The 17,556-nt window shown below is 27.4% G+C and overlaps 2 protein-coding genes across 3 annotated transcripts in view; one reads left to right on the top strand and one right to left on the bottom strand.

Moving 5' to 3' along the window:
• Rtnl1 (reticulon) overlaps positions 1–16,092 on the bottom strand; it is a 296,105-nt gene extending 280,013 nt beyond the window's left edge. For both annotated transcript variants that reach the window (XM_075369928.1, XM_075369927.1), the window contains exon 1: positions 14,690–16,092. In XM_075369928.1, coding sequence (XP_075226043.1) covers positions 14,690–15,869 — 1,180 coding nt within the window. In that variant the 5' untranslated portion in view covers positions 15,870–16,092. The remainder of the gene's footprint in view (positions 1–14,689) is intronic.
• lace (serine palmitoyltransferase long chain base subunit) overlaps positions 1–17,556 on the top strand; it is a 153,914-nt gene that overhangs the window by 84,086 nt on the left and 52,272 nt on the right. The window contains exon 2 of the mRNA XM_075369934.1: positions 16,315–16,494. Coding sequence (XP_075226049.1) covers positions 16,372–16,494 — 123 coding nt within the window. The 5' untranslated portion in view covers positions 16,315–16,371. The remainder of the gene's footprint in view (positions 1–16,314; positions 16,495–17,556) is intronic.

Consider the following 17,556-nt stretch of genomic DNA (forward strand, 5'->3'; position numbering starts at 1 on the left):
CTTAAAATAGAATTTAACCAGTATGTCTCTTACTTAGAAGCTACACCCTTCACGAGCATCTGGAATTTATTTTTAAATGTACTCTATTGGAACAGACATCCAAACAAGTCAGTAACACCTATAACCTCTTTAATAATTAATTCCCAGCTAGAAACACATTAAGCGGAAGAAACGAAATGTAACCAAAGGGATTTCAATTGCATTTATATCCTCACACATATAAAAACACATCTTACGCGTTTTTATATCCTGAAGTTTACTTAGAAGTCGTTAGTTGACACTAACGAAAATTACACTTACAACTTTAGAAAATTATTTTGGGATAAAAAGTCATTTTAACGAGTTGTATAATATTATAAAGTGATGAATCAATACTTTATTTAAATTATTCTGTTCAATATCTCATTTATTTTATTTTAGAAAATTGTTAATTGAATCCCAACAATTGTAATATATTAGTACGATGAGTGTAACCACTTCTGTAAGAAATTTTACTAATAGAAATTTTTCTAATAAAAATTTTAGTTCATAAAATGCAATCAATTAAATTAAAAACAGTCTTCAATATAAGAAGACTAAGTTTTATTTCTTTCCTTGCAATATAAGCAATATTAATTTATTAGTATGTGCGTGACGACCGCTACTCCATGGAAACTACTAGTAGTAACTCTACTAGGGTTGACAATAAATTATTAAAATATTCGGATAGCAAACAAAAGAAAAACTAACATCTCGTTTAGCGAGATCAGTCGATATATCTTACTCAAATTACTATTAAAAAAATCTAACACAGTTTTAGGACCTTTCCGTCACGCAGGTTTAGCCGCAGTGACGGGAAGGCCCTAAAACTGTAGGTTGTTTCTGATTCACGACTTATAATTAATAACAATTTATCATGTTATTTAAATATACTATTCCGTTTATTAATTAAATGATTCTAACTAAAGCGCGCGCGCGCATATTGTATTTAATTCCCGCGCCTGTGGCGGTAGTAGTGACGACAGTCCGTGCTAACTAAACCAGTGTAATTTCACAACATACACAGAACAAATTTCGCGTATACGGTCGGCACTGGTGTAGCCGCGAGTCTTAACGCACCCGGTACCGAGTTAACCGGTAGATCGATTCGAGACCCAGCCAGAGCGAATTAATAATTTACACTTTAAATATTATTAATTTATTTAATTCTACCACTCACATGCGACGTCACAACATAGCAAATATTGTTATTTTTTAATTGTTAACATGTGTGCTTAAGAAAAATATGACCTTAATTAGGTGTAGATCTCAAAATACTGAGGATGACCTTGCTCTACAGCCTCATCCCCTTGACCTTTTTGGTTGAAAATTTAATGGTATCAATGTCCCATATATATAAGCAATCTGACAAAGTTTGGTGAAAATCGGTCCAGTAGTTCTTGAAATTTAAGGTGATTTAGAGGCCAACACCGAACACATTCACCTACATACGAACATTAACATCTAGAAAATTTCTATCCGGTAAAAACCGCATATGCCAAACTGGAGCAATTATAATACTTTCCCTTTTAGAGTTATAGCTCTGCTATAGTGCTATCTACACGGGAAAGGAATAAAAAAAATAATAAAACTATCTTACTAACATATACTGTATATCTACGTACATTGAGTGCTACAACCCTGATGGTTGTAGGGATTGTACGTTAAGACACAATTCTCATGAATATAAAGATCCATGTGCCAGGCTTACATAGGAAACTGATGACTGAAGTAGTTTCCTGTTGCCTTCTTCACCGAGTTAACCATATTTTTGCATACATTTATAATTTTAAGGATAAGAATCAGAAAGTAATCACAAAAAAAAACACGAGCAACAGAATTGAAAACCGTTTCATATTATGAAAACCGTTAATAGAATTTTAACGAAGATCTATAAAATATAAATCTACTTTTACTTTCCTGACTACGGCGATATAGGTTCTTCATATTTATCCCGTTACAGACCGGTAAAAAAAAACATATAGACCGGTAAAAAAAAACATATAGACCGGTAAAAAAAAATTATTAAAATTGGTATTTTTTTGTAACAAGGAGACAATTTAAAAAAGGATTTTTTTAAACAAAAAAAAAGATATAATAAATTGTAAATAATCTAGGGGGGGAATTTATTCCAGTGCTACGAGTCCAAAAAATCTATTTTTGTTAGACTTATGTTTGTGGATATGTGTGTAACTATGTGTGTTAAGCTGTGTATATATATATTGTTTAAGCTGTGTATGCATATATAATGTTTACAAATTTATTATATATATGTTTAAATAAATTTAAGATCTGAAAAAAAATTATATTTTATACATAGATACATTTTTCTGTAACGCTGCGAAATCAATACGTCGAATGAAATGAACAATGTTTAGGAGATGTACAAGATTTAGGTAACAGGAAGTTTATAGTGCATGGGCATTTTTAACAAAGTTAGATAATTTAATAAGTCATATTGGTATGAAGCCTTCACAGATCTAATGGCAATGGTCCGAAATTTAGAGGCTCTGTACTTCTACATTACAGTTATGTAATGATCTGCACTGGCCGGACAGTCTATGTTTTTTTTTGGCAGTAGAGTTTTCTAATTAATAGATTTAAAACTTGTTAGCTATATCTTGCTTCAGAAAAGAAGTTAATGGAAGTTTTTTGTATCTATATTCTCTGGATCAATAGGATTTCAAACCACTACAAAAATTGTTTGCCCGTCCCACTCCAATGGGCAGCGGTAACAAAAAATATTTGTCTAATTCAAAACAATTATTAAAAAATTTATATTAAATTTAAATGCATCTCGCAAGTGGCCCATTTTTGATAGCCTTTTACTCTTTAGTATTTCTTGAAAAAAAAAAAAAAAATAGCCAAAGGTTTTCATCCCCTTCCTACAAAATTACAACTACGTTTATTTAGAATTATAGCTGTATCTTTAATTAAATATACTTTTTTAATTTTAAAAAGTTCTTTTTTAAAATTTATTATCACCACAACAATTATTTCCTTAAAAATTAATTTTTTCCAAATGCTTCTTCCAGAGTATGAGAACCCCCAAAATGAAAAAAATTATTTTTTTAAATAATGGATTCAATAATTTGACCAGCGTAGCTGGCATGTTATGCAATTCATTGCTGGTTTTCTTCTTACATACTATAAAATAATAGTATACAAAAAAAAATATATTTATTAAATTTATAAGAAGAAATAAAAAAATACATTCAAATACCATGGTTCAGTGTTAACATGTACTAGATTGCAAGTTACAATGTAGTAAAGAGGCATCCAGTAAACAAGAACATTATTCAAAACTAAACACTTTTTACAAAAAAAAAAAATATTGTCCAAAAGAAGAAGAAATTGAATAAATTAAATATACAAATTATACTATGATGTAAGTGGAAAGTGTATAGAGCTTCAAAAAAAATGAAAAAAAAGTATATTAAAATTCACATAAAAATACGTGACACTAAGAATTTGAAAAGGTTTTTAATTTTGTCCACACTATCATCCAATAAAAGTCAATTCTGTATGCTAGACGGAACTAATTAATGTATAGTTTTATATTCAGCCCTATAAATGACACCTTCACTCTGTTCACCATAAAACTGATTGGTTGAATAATGAATGTTATTACTCTCAAAGAAAATAATACCCGTGTTGGAACTTTTGACACACTATAAAAGTTGATGAATTTCTTGACGCTATGTATTGAAGACTGCCAGGTGGTAGTTAAATACTTAAATGCTACACAGTGAAAACACTGTAATGCAGTGTAGATAATTATATAGGCTTTACTGAATTTTATGTCATACATGAAGTTCTATGGTAAGATTCCAAGAAGTTTTAATAGAAATTCTTCTAACCTTCAAACTATTTCAATTATATTGTTAATTGAAATGTTACTAAAACATATGGCCCAGTGGAATAAAACAGGATTTAATAAACAGTCCTTATAATGAAATATACTGTTGAAAAAAATTATTATCATAGCTACAGACAAGATAAAAGTCCATTCTTAAATATATTTTAACAGTTTTTTAACATTTTCTTAACAAAATTATGAAATATTAGAATTGCATTACCCGCAAAACATGTAAAAACTGTGAACATTTAAGCATTATCTTTGGTAATTCCTACATGTTTTCTTGCAATAAATTCCAGCTCACAACATTAAAGAAAATAACAAATCTGAATTCAGTATAAAACTTCAAACATTTTCTTTCATGATACATTCCTATACTGCTATTGAAAATTATTTTAAATAGTATAGTGGATCTCTAGGTCCAGAGTGAATAATAATTTTTGTTAAAATTTTGGAAGCCTGTCTGTAATATTTTGTACAATTTACAACTGAATTCAAGATACAAAAATAGGCTAGCAGATTATTTCTTAGAACTCAAATATTAAAATTACTTCTTGAACCACTGACATTTAATACATTTTTTTTTTAACCTCCGGGTCCACAGTTAAGTATTGCTTCAAAGGATGAGATGAATGATTTGTATCATGGGTGAAAATGCCATGCCTGACCGGGATTCGAACCCGGGACCTCCAGGTGAAAGACCAAGACACTACCACTTGCACCATGGAGGCCGGCAACATTAAAATTTCTTACTTATTCATGTGTTAATACTTAAAAAAGAGTGCTACACCTTAGTACAAAATAATAAATGATTTATTCCTAAAAAATTAACTAATTACTTCTAACCAGACAACAGAATTATTTTCCCAGTAACAAAGTATATCATTTTTATGTACCAGAAAACCTCTATGATATTTTCATTGCTATTTTTAATACATTCCTGACCTATTTAAATGATTTTTCCATCATTTCATTTAAAATAAAAAAAAAAAAACTTGCAATTACAGAAGTAATATATTCTACCCATTTTTTATTAAAACTAATACTAATCTTTAAAAAGCTCTAATTTTTCTACATTCTCATTTATAAAATTGTGTAAATGATATTCATTAAAGCTTTCTAAATTATATATTTTTTTATAGTATAGTGATTTTATTTATTTAATATTTTCACTTATTGTTGCACTGTTTTTATATAAATAATATTTTTATGTAAGAATAAGCTTTTTTTTATTTATTAATTATCTGTTATATGATACTTGATTTGATCAAAATTTTACTGCGGTATATATATATATATATATATATATATATATATATTATATACAAGTAACAAATGATCAGAAAAAAAAAAAAAAAATCAAGATTTAATCAGAAAGGAGGTTTTTGTTTGTTTGGTTCATTTTATACAGAAAATTTGATGACAAAATTGTGTATCATTTAGAAAGTATATTTTTAAATATAAATGTTGTTTAAAAAGGACAAAATAAATTTGATACATTTTGTGTTAGCCTTAATATTAATTGAAGTGCTGATTTTTCCTTTGGAATTTTTATGATAAAAATAACTAAATTAAAAGCATTATTGACTGGAAAAAATAAACTTACAGGTTGGACAATGCAAGCCAGGTTAACTGAGATACCTAGTGGTATTTTAGATATTCTAGGCTAGATGGTTCTGAACACTACTAAAATTTATCATTAGTTACATAGCAAAGTACTACTGAAGCATTTGTAATAAGATAAAATAAATGTTATAAAATTTTTCTAATAAAATAGAAAATAAATATTTTACTTTAAAACTCAGTTACACAGTAAATAAAACCTTTAATAAGAACAGTAATTAATTAAAAAAAAAAAACAAACCATTAAGTAACAAATTGCATTTCATGACCTTGCATTATACATTGTTATTTGTACAAAGTTTATGCTAACCCTTACAAAGAGGTAAAAAGGTATGATGATCATAACAGAATGAAGCTGATGCAGACTGAAACTAATTGGACATAATATTGTGTGTCTAACCATGACTATTAAACCAGTTGCTAGATAATGGTTGTTCCTCTGAGTAATACAAGAGAAGGAGAAAAAAGTCTTTACTGTATTCTCAGACCAAGAACATACCTTTGTGTCAATATTTGTTATTAATTAATTTTAAATTATTTGTTAATAAACCAAAACAGAATTTATAATATTTAAATAAAGTTAATTTATTTAAAACAAATTTTTTTCAGTGAATTAAAACTAATACTTAACAGTAATATCTGAATAAAATAATTTTTATTCTTATCTGTGCATGATATATGTCTTTTTTAATATTTTAAGTTATATGAAATGTTCTGGGCTGATCTAGCTAGCACAATGATTAATGAATGCATATGGTTACAGTAATTACTGAATACAATCTATAAAACCACATCCAATGTAGCTTAACTTTGGTAATCTACAGCAATCAGAGTTTAATAAACATGGCTTAGGTTAATTTTATTTTTGTTCCAAATCCTTCAATTTCCATTGATAAAAAAATATTATCAATTTCTGAAAGTATAGGTAATTTTATGTGTTTTAGTATAATTAGGTTGTAAAGGATATAATATTTTATGTCTTTGAAAACCTTTCTACAAGTAATAAAGAGAAAGAAAACATTAACTTTTTAAAATAAAATTGGCATTAAAAAATGTACTAATAATAAGAGATTCTTTTTGTTATAGGTGAGTAACTTGAATGGATTGTTTTTAAAGAAAATTCCAGGAAAAATGCTCTATAAATTATAATAAAAAAAAGTTCAGATAAAGATTAACAAATTAAATGTAATGAAAAATACATATTTTTTTTTTTTTAACTATGATACACCGGTATATATGCACCTAGACATATAATATTTATGAGATAAGAATACAAGTTGCTCCAGCCTATCAATTAATTGTTAATAAAAAAAATTTAATTTCAACTAAAAATCAGATACATTTCATTAATTAGAAGATAATATTTTCCTGATTCTTCTTCAAATCTTGACTTTTAGAAGTTGATGCCAGATAAAATAACTACCAATAACATACTATTCCTTAAGTTTTTCCCAAATACAGTTTTCTAAATTTAATGAAAATCTGATTAACTATTATTTTCTAATTTTTATAATCTCAATGGTGGAGAATCTTAATGAAAGAATAGAATCTCCTACTATTAGTGAATTTTTGTGGCAGAGTGGTAGTGTCTCGGTCTTTCAACCGGAGGTCCCGGGTTTGAATCCTGGTCAGGCATGGCATTTTTCATATGCTACAAAATTTTCAATTCATATTCCCATACAAAAGCTTCCACCTTATATGGTTAATTAATCATAAAGAAAAGAATAGATTTTTTTTATTAGTTTCATTTTCTTGAGAGTTTATTCAACTTTTTTTTTAGTTTAATTTTTAACTTAAAAAATGGATATGGTTAGAAAAATAATCCATGTAAGAAGAATAAAAATAATTTAAGAAATTTGAATCTTTATAAAAGTAGGATAATGAATACTGAATAAAAACAAACAAACTATCAATGAGCATAAGCTACGATTCTGGAATTTAGGAATGTGTATAATTTACTTCTTAAGTTTTCAACTACTTTTCTTAGATTTCTGTGTGAAAATATTTTGAGTATCAGAATGACATATAGTATATATTATTACTGTATAACAATACAAGTGATGGTGATTAAAAAAAAAGAAAAATATCTTCAAATTACATATGAAGATAATATGACTTTTAAGTGTTTTTTTTTTTTTTTATACGGTGAAAAAATTACAACAGAACTGCCAAAATTAAAAGATATAATCATTGAAACCAATCCATTTGAAGGAAGAGTAAGGCTTCTAAAACATATATAAAAGTTTAATTTTAAATTTATCTTAAATACTGAATTTACTGACACACATGCTAAGCATTTGTCGATACAAAACTATTCATATTTTAGCTTTTTGGTAAATGGTCATTTCCAGATTTTGTTTCATATCTCATTATTAAATTGATTTTCTAAGACTCCATTTTTTAAACTGAACATTCTATTTGATTTGGAATAATATATTATATTAAGGTATTACTATTATTATTATTATTAAAATTACTACTATACTAGTTTGCCAGTCTACCCAGAACCTGGACCCTTGAGTTCAGGTCAGCCCAGGCGAATCCTGAAGCCAACTCAGGAACTCCTCGAGGCCAAGGAACCTATCCCATGGCAGCAGAGCTCGCTTTGCTTGCCATTCCCAATTTGCCAGGGGGATCAGCACCCTGGACACCCACACAGCTTGCTTCAGACCCCAGTCCCATCTACCCAGAGGACTCCACCCCTTGGATTCCCGCACTGTTAGTTATCTTCATGGTTGTGACAATAATACTGCTAAATTATAATTATAATATTTAGGCTTTATGGAAACCTGTAAAATAAACTTAATTACAAAAGATAGAATAATAGAACAATAGTAACTGAAGTACATACAACTTTGATGATGAAAAAATTCATAAATTTGTATAGAAATATAAGGAAGTAAAAGCATTAATCTATTTTTGCCTTAATAAATATCTTTAATTCACAACTTTACCCTCCTTGAAGATGAAGAAATAATGAATATTTTAAATAACTTCTTTTCTTTAATATTTTCAAACTTCTCGATCAATGACTTGAAATCTTCCCTGGGATAACACAAATGTATCCTGACAAATTTTAAAGTCACTGGTCAATTGGTTTTTGCATGATGCAATAAAAAAACGTTATACATTTCTGAATAATCGTGATCTGTTAGACTGAGAGTTTACCTGATGCATGCAGAAGTTACCCTTCAACCTACAATAAATATCCTGTTTGAATTTTGAAAATTGGATGATTGTTTGCAGAGATATTATAAGAGCGCACCATTGCACCTCCTAAAACAGTACCCCAGGGGCACCCCATTTACTTTAAGTTGATGGTGATGATTGGTTTAGACTCCCACAAAGTGCTTGCATTCCTCATCCCTCTAGTCTCACATGCAGTCCCCACAGGAAGCCCATTATTGTTAAACAGAAATTCTTTAAATTTATTTAATATTTTATTTAAGGTAATTTAATTCTATTATTTTTGTAATATTAGTCATTCAATTGATTCGAATCATTCAGTTCAAACCCAGCATACACAGTGATAGTGACTCACATTTCAACAATTCAATTCATTAAAGTTTGTGCTTCAACCAGCAAATCTTCACTACTACATATGTATATATTATTTTTTTTTGATGAAATATCTAAAAACCTTCCAGTTATGTCGTGAAACATGGGTAAAAATTTAGTAGTTATTTTTTTTATTCTGAACAAACAAAAACCCTCTTGATATAATAATTTAGATAATGCATATATGAAGGATTTTTTTTAATACTACTCTTTTATTATAATAGAATATAAAAAGAATCATTGTCATAAAACATAATCCTCTGATCATAAAATTACTACTACTGTTGAGCAAAAATATAACAAAAATTAATTAAAAATAAGCAATCTAATAAAGCATAATATGGTTTTGCTCATTACTATTAATTAATAAAAAAGAATAATAAATGATAAAAAGACACTAATATAACATGGTTATTTACTTACCTAAAATATGAAAATTGTATTTCAAATTTTATAGTTATAATAAATTATCTGATTATTTTACATTAAGAAAGATAATACAAAAAAATGAAAAAAGTCCTAATTAGATTTTGCTGTAATTTGACAGTCATATTAAAATAAAACATACTTATGTGCAAATGAAATTAATCTGATAAAAAAAAATTAACAACTTATATATTTATTTTATAATCAAAATAAATAATCTAAAAACAATAATTAATGTAACCCATAATTAACCTTTAAATAACTGCATCTTGACCTAACATAAATCTAAAAAAAGAAAAAGAAAAGAAAATTTTCATTACATTCAATGACAATGATATACAAGAAATTAAAGGTATAAAAAATCATTGACAATCATTTAAATTACAGGTTCCACTAAAAAGATTTAAGAATCGCCAGATCTATTAAATTTCAATTAATGAAATATAATAATAAATTAGAAAAGTAATATTTCAATAATAATAATAATATTCTAATAATTTTATCTTTTGCTTTTATTTTCCTCAATTTCTGAGATGATTGCTTGAAATAAAATCAAAAACATATTAATAGTAAGTAATACAGATTCACTCCATTATTATGAAAAAAATATGACTTAACACATTGCTTCATAACCAAATTTTAAATATTTTCTTATACTAATCAATAAACAGTCAAATTAGGAAGAAACATTTTATAAACAGCAACTTAATATTTAACATAAACAATTTTTTATCATACTTATGTTTTCTATTTATGTAAAATACTTAGGAGAATTAAACTTCTACTCACAAACACTGTACACTGATGATTAAAGAGTTTGTTAAAATAAAAATGAATATTTTATTTAAATTATACATAATTATACCTGTACATTATATAGATCAGGAATGCTATTTATGCACAGATAAAAAAGACATCTCCCAGCATTTCCCTTGACAGATCAATAGAAACTAGAGTAAAACCTTGTTTAGCTCATTGTCACAAAATATCAATTAAGAATAAGAAAGTTGAGATTAACATCTATATTAATAGATAAAAATTATAAATAAACAAAATAATAAATTGGAACACAAGATTACAATTTATAAAAATCTTTTTTAAAATATAAGCCTAGATGGTAGTTTCAATTTTTATATAACTCAGTTGTTTTTATAATCTTCAGCAGACAATGTGAGAAAAGTATATATAAAAAATAAATAGGTGAAAAAAATAAATAAGTTTTATGTGTATAAAAAATTTACTAAGTTTTTAACCATGGCACAGTTATATTATTTATATATAAATAAATGAAATTCAACCTTACCAACAATTCGTCTACGTTCTATTCTAGAACTTTCGGTCATTCAACCATCCACAGAAAAAGTTATTCTTCAATTTGAGATCATTAAAATTAAATTATGTAGAATGTAAATTTATAAAATGTTAAAACCACAACTGGTAATCATAGTATAAAGTTAGTCATGTCTGTTATGTACGAAGGTTGCAGTTATTAACATTTTGTAAATTTACATTCTACATAATTTAATTTTAATTACTTCAAACTGAAGAATAAATTTTCCTGAGGATGGGCGAATGACCGAAAGTGCTACAAAAGATAACGTGGATGAACGTTGGTAAGGTTGAATTTCATTTATTTATATATAAATAAAAAATGTATTGTCTAAAATATTCAGGCTTTTTTTTTCCAAAAAAAAAGAATTATTTAAGATCTAAATCAAAGAATAATACTGTATTAAAATTGTTCAATATTATTTTCTATAAATTTGCAAAAAAACATTTTTAAGCAAGTCAGTAATTTCATAAAAAAGGAAATAATATGAAATAGTTCTTCTCACACATGTAGTATTAGGATAAATTATGTAAATAGTTCACTTATCTGGTAGAGAATATTGTTATTTATTATAAATTATTATTTTTTTCAAAATAACATTTTTAAACGCAAAAGCACAACAGATAACTTAAGATTTTTAATTTTGAAACATACAGTTGTCAAACAATCATCTGGTGGTCATTTTTATATTTTCAAACCCATTCTGTCTTCTTGAAAGTGGTCCAAGTGTAAAGGCATAACAAATACTTAAATATGATGTCAAGCTTATTATTTTCTTAAAATACTTTAAAGAAAAATTGTTTGAAAATTTATCATGAAGCAAAAAAATAAAAATTTCATAGAAATTAACAGGACTACTATTTGTGCCACTAGGAATGTTGCATCAGCCAATCTAAAATTGATTTTTATTATAAAATTAAAGAAAGAAATCAGATAGAAATCTTATTTAAATTTTATATAAATACTTTTGACTAATTTTTATATTCCCATAAACACTGAGTAAAATGAAAAAATCTATTTTACAACTCAATATTACTTATACAATCAGTTCTTAGAGCAGTAGTGAGGTCAAATATAATTTACAATTTAATATAATTCAGTTAAATATTTCTTCATGCCCCATAATTTTGGGGCATGAAGAAATCTAAACAGCTGTTTTCTTTTCCATTTGATATTCAGTTAGCAACCCTAGGGCATGCCACCGTCAAGGGATGTTGGGAAGAAACTGGCTAAAAGTCTTAGCCAGTAGGGGTTATCAGAGTACACCTCTAGGACTATACCTTTCCAGTAATTATGAGTCCAAGCTATTCCCTGTCTATAGATATGCAGAATTTTAGCAGCTGTGGTTGCTAAGATAAATTCCAACATGAAGAAATAGGATTATTACTGTCAATTCCATCTCCAAAATGTAATAAAATATAATATACATATGCATGCAGTGAAGAACACTGAACAGTCCTAAAGCTTCTTAAAAATTAACTCACAAGTAACAGAGAAGAGTTCATTACACAAAATTTACAACGTTCTAAAAAAATTCAATAATAGCATTTCCAAAATTTTCAAAGTAACATGAAGAAGAATGAAATGACAACTGCTTTCCACCAAAATTTCACAAATGCAAGCACAACTATCTCTAAGTGCCTAATTAAGCTGCCTAAGCTTAAAGAAAGTGCCCATCAGTATAAAATATAGTGTTAGTGTTTGTGTGTGTATATATACATATTTATGTGTGTATGTGCACATATCATCAGCTTGTAGTAACCATTGAACTGATAAGGTTGTCTCCATTTAATATTACATATATGAACACTTTTACAGCAAAAAATCTGTTTCTTTAAAAGATTGCCAATTCTATTTTTTTAATATAATGATGCAAACCTTACCCTTAAAATTGTAATCCCTTTACATAATGACTACCTGACCTACATAACAGTTATAAAAAAAAAAAAAAAAAAAAAAAAAAACAATTTAAATTAAAAGGTTAAATTATAAAATACGATTAATTTTATTGACAATATTTTAGGGTATTAGGGTAGTTTTAGTAACCTAAATAGATAAATATGTAAATGAAAAATTTTTTTAATTATTAAATAAGAAATAGCTACCTAATTTTAATTTGTTCAGTAGATATTACAGTGAATGGATTAAATAAAAATGAATGCAGAAAGTAGCTGATTTTATATAGTAATTAGGTCAACAAACAACAGTACTAATCAATAAACATTAGCTGGTGACGGCATAAATTTTCAAAAATGGCATAAATTTTCAAAAATGCCACTCATATCACTCTTTTAAATTAATGTATATAATCAAATAGAAGAAATGAAAAAAAAACAAACTAGAAACTGAATTTTAAGTTGTTTTAATAAAACTTGATTTTTTAAATAAAAAATTAATAATGAAAAAAGACAATATTTTAATTATTTTTATAAAAATATTCTTTTTCTCAAAAGTTAATCTTATGATGGGAGTATTTAAGGTTATGCATTCTAAAATAAGAATTCGGGAAGTTTCACTTAAAATTTATCATAATTTTTATTCTTTGTTAAATTTTCAAATAATAATTTATATTATTCAATTTTACTAAAAATATGATCTACTTTTTTTTAAAAATAATCTTGTATGTTTATAAAATATTATTACAAAGGACTTAATTCATTAAACTTATGACAAAGTATTGTGCAACATTTCAAGGACTTAACTGATAGTGTCATATCTATTATTTTTTTTTTTATCAAATTTATATACTGTCAAGATGTGCACTAAAATGATATGTGATGAAAGAGTTTGCAAAACTATTCATGTTGTATAGTATTAAATAAAAATATAACAACTTTTAAATTGATTATAGCACTCATAGTCATGAAATGTACCATAACTGATTTATAAACTACTTCATGTCTCTGCATGAATTTGAATTTGTATGTCTATCACGTCTACATGAATGACATCGTCCACATTTGTCTACAATTTACTTTTGTGGGTACATTTTGTGCTCATGAAATTTATTCCATTGATTAGTAAATGAACTAAATAAAAACAACGTTATCTAAAACAGCACAAAAGTAATTTATTACACATGAAGATTAATTTTAATGTAGCAGGCAACTTGAAATTGCTATGAAGATGAGAGGCTAAACATTTTTAAAGGGATAAGCAAATATTACATAGATTGTTACAGAATAATCCTGTATTCTCTACCATTTATGCTTTTATATCAGTTATTACAACAGAGAAATTGCAAAGATTAATTACATAAACTTTATAATTTTTAAGTAAAAATATTTTAGATTAATATTCCAAAAATATATTCTCTTTTTAGAAAAGTAATATAACCTATAAGAATGATAACCAGAAGTGTTCTAAATATGATATTTGTTGATGTAAATAAGTGATGTGGCAATAAGCATCATGACAAACATTACATTTTACAAATTGTGTTATTTTATTTTATAAACTGTTGTATTTATAAGTTTTTATACCACAAAATCTGGTATTATGAGAATTATATATTCTGTAAACAGTGGTACTAACACTGAAATTACTAATATTAAAATACTAAATACTAATACTTAATTTTTATTAATTAATCCACGAAATCTACAGAATAAATAAACACTAAACCATTAACTACACGCTGAAATTAATATTGAATGCTTAAATTAAAATTAAAAAATGTGATTAGAAGGTAAAAGATAACTATTCAAAAAAATTAGCCTATTTTTTAAGAGGAAAATAATTGTAATCTGCTTATTAATAAGTGTAAATGGATTTAAATAAAATTAATACATTAAACTACAAAAAAAAAAGAAAAAACAATGTTAATGATTTAAATAATTATAAATATTTATTAATTATAATAAAATTATGCTTACCAAACCCAATTCGCCGAAGAACTTCATCAGGCTCAATTATATCAGAAAATTCATCTTCAATTGGTTTCTTCTTTATCGTAACTTCACTTTTAGTTGCTGGTTTACTTTCTGTTTTTTTTGAAAGTATTTCTGATTTTCCACTGTCAGTTTTCTTAGCTGGTTCTGGAGTAGGAGCTTTAACAGGCTCAGGAGTAGGTGGTTTCACTGGTTCAGGGGTCAGTGGTTTTACTGGTTCAGGAGTCTGTGCTTTAACTGGCTCAGGGGTCGGCGGTTTTACTGGTTCAGGAGTTGGTGCTTTAACTGGTTCAGGGGTTGGTGCTTTAATTGGTTCAGGAGTTGGTGCTTTAACTGTTTCTGGTGTAGGTGCTTTAACTGGTTCAGGAGTTGGTGCTTTTATTGGTTCTGGTGTAGATGCTTTTACCGGTTCTGGTGTAGGTGCTTTTACTGGTTCAGGAACTGGAGCTTTAACTGGCTCAGGAGTGGGAGGTTTCACAGGTTCCAGCTCTTTTGTTGAATCTTTGACTGGCTCAATTTCAGCTGTTGTCTTAAAAGGTTCTAGAACTGAATATTGCTCTTTGTGGCCTGGTAAGTGGTCTTTATCAGCCGCAATATGATCACCTATTATTGCAGGTTCAGTAACCTGTTTTAAATCAACTAATTGTGCATCAAAACCTAAATTTGGAGCTTTTATATCATCAGACCTTACAAAACCTGTTGTTTCTGCCTCAAGAAATTTGGAAACTTCAGAACCTAATTTGGAAGACATATCAGATTTCTTATTGTCAAAAGAGTTATCAGTCAATTCAAAGTTTTTCAACGATTCTTTACCAATGTCTATCAATCCAGAAGCAGATTTGGCATCACTGGACAGTCCAGACAGAAAATCCTTAGCTGAATCATTTGCCTGAGAATCAAACAGTTGATTAGAATTACTGTTTTCAGTTGCTTTTACAGAATTATTTAATTGAGAAATCAAATTGGTATCTTTAGATGAATTAATTTCTATTTCTGAAAGTAGTTTTGAGGCTGGTTCTTTAACCGGGGATATATCTGGTTCCAAGTGCTCAAAATCATCAATAGATTCATGATCTCTCTTAATTTGAGTCACACTCTGGGAGGGGCTGGGAGTTACGCCTTTAAGTGTGGAATCTTCACTGCTAAACAAATTTGGAGTTTCCATACCGGCAAGTAAAACTAAGAAATATATGTAATCACTTACTCAAAAAGAAAAAAAATATATTGCGGATAAGAAGCTTAAGATAACTGAGGGTGATGTGAAGTACAATAAATATCACTTTACCATTAAGGCAGAAACGTAATTTAAATACCGCGTTTAAATTCGAACGGCACTACAAGCATTTAACGTTAACGCACAGTCGTCACCGAATGAATGCCGGTATCAGACTGCATGCATTCACTGCATAAGGTTTCCTGGAGCTGAGATGACTCATATGTCATGTAAGCATTGTATTGATGCATTACTAAATATAACACAAATTTTGAAGTACAAGGTAACATTAAAAAACTGTAAAAAAATACATTTATTTTTTAATTAAGTTTTGATGATTTAAAGTTAAAAGTTATTCCAGTAAAGTATTTAATTTGACTCTGTTAATTTTGCGCAGGAGTGTTGTCTCGTTATTCCGCAGGGAGGCGCCCGTCATACGACCATTCTAATCAAAATGGCCACTAGCGGTCCGGCTACGAGTAATTACAAGGGTGAAAACGGCAAAATTTCGGTTAATACATCCCTAAATGGGAAGGCAAATGGTATTTTGATATCTCAAACACCTACTGATATTAAGGTAATTGTGAATTGAAGTATGCTTGTCTTGTATACATTGTGTTATTTTAGCATGGTGTTAAGACGGTTCGCATTTTTTTTAAAAATAAATTGTGAACGTTTCATTATATTGATGTTAAAGTTGTTAGTAATGTATGTCGTTTATTCTGAGAATGTTCAGTGTGAGTCTTTTTACGATTCTAACTGATTACTATGTTTGTTTATGCCTTTTTATCTGTGAAATCGATTTACCGATTATTAAATGTTAGATTGCATCGATTTGTATTAGCTAGGGGTGTGTTGTCATATTTATTGTAAACTGTTTTACGAGACCTATTTGGGTTTAAGAAATGAATTTAAATATAAACTTTAATTTTAAGTATTTGCAAATTCTCTAACCTAACCTTGTTTTTGTTTGTGTAACACTTCAGTATAACCTAAAAGTATGTCAGTTTTAATGTTTTCCAGTTATTTTTTTATAATTATTCATTACATACTATTTGATTTTTTTAAAACCCGTTTTTTCTTAATAATTATATAAACAAATTATTAATCTAAAAATTAACCTACAGTACTCATGATGTACTCACTATTTTTACTCATTTTGAATATATAAACTTCAAATTTTATGTAAGATTTACGTTACATGTATTTACTGTCTGTTTTATGTAACTAAGTTTCGGGAACTTAGAGCAGGATTTTTAAGTCAGATTTGTCAGTTTTGTATTTATTTCACTAAAATTTAGGCTATGTTTTTCACTATTACACAAAATAAAAATCACATCTTTAACCAGCTGTTTGTATCTTATGACAATCATTTGTTTCATTGTTAACATTTTATTGTAGTGGCAATATACTTGTTATATAAATACCCAGATCTTTTTTTAAAGAAAATGTAATACCAATGCATAATATTACTGTTATAATTAGCAATTAAAAATTATATTTTTGCCATAACTGGTTTTGTAATTTTAATTCAGTAATTTTAAATAGCAATTTCATTGATTTAGTATGTCACTATTTTTGTTGGGCCTTCTGAGAGGGATCTTTTTAATGTCTTATTTTGTAAAATTTGACTTTGGTG

The sequence above is a fragment of the Lycorma delicatula genome, chromosome 6 (genome assembly GCF_047948215.1).
Source record: "Lycorma delicatula isolate Av1 chromosome 6, ASM4794821v1, whole genome shotgun sequence".
In the NCBI taxonomy this organism is placed as follows: domain Eukaryota; kingdom Metazoa; phylum Arthropoda; class Insecta; order Hemiptera; family Fulgoridae; genus Lycorma; species Lycorma delicatula.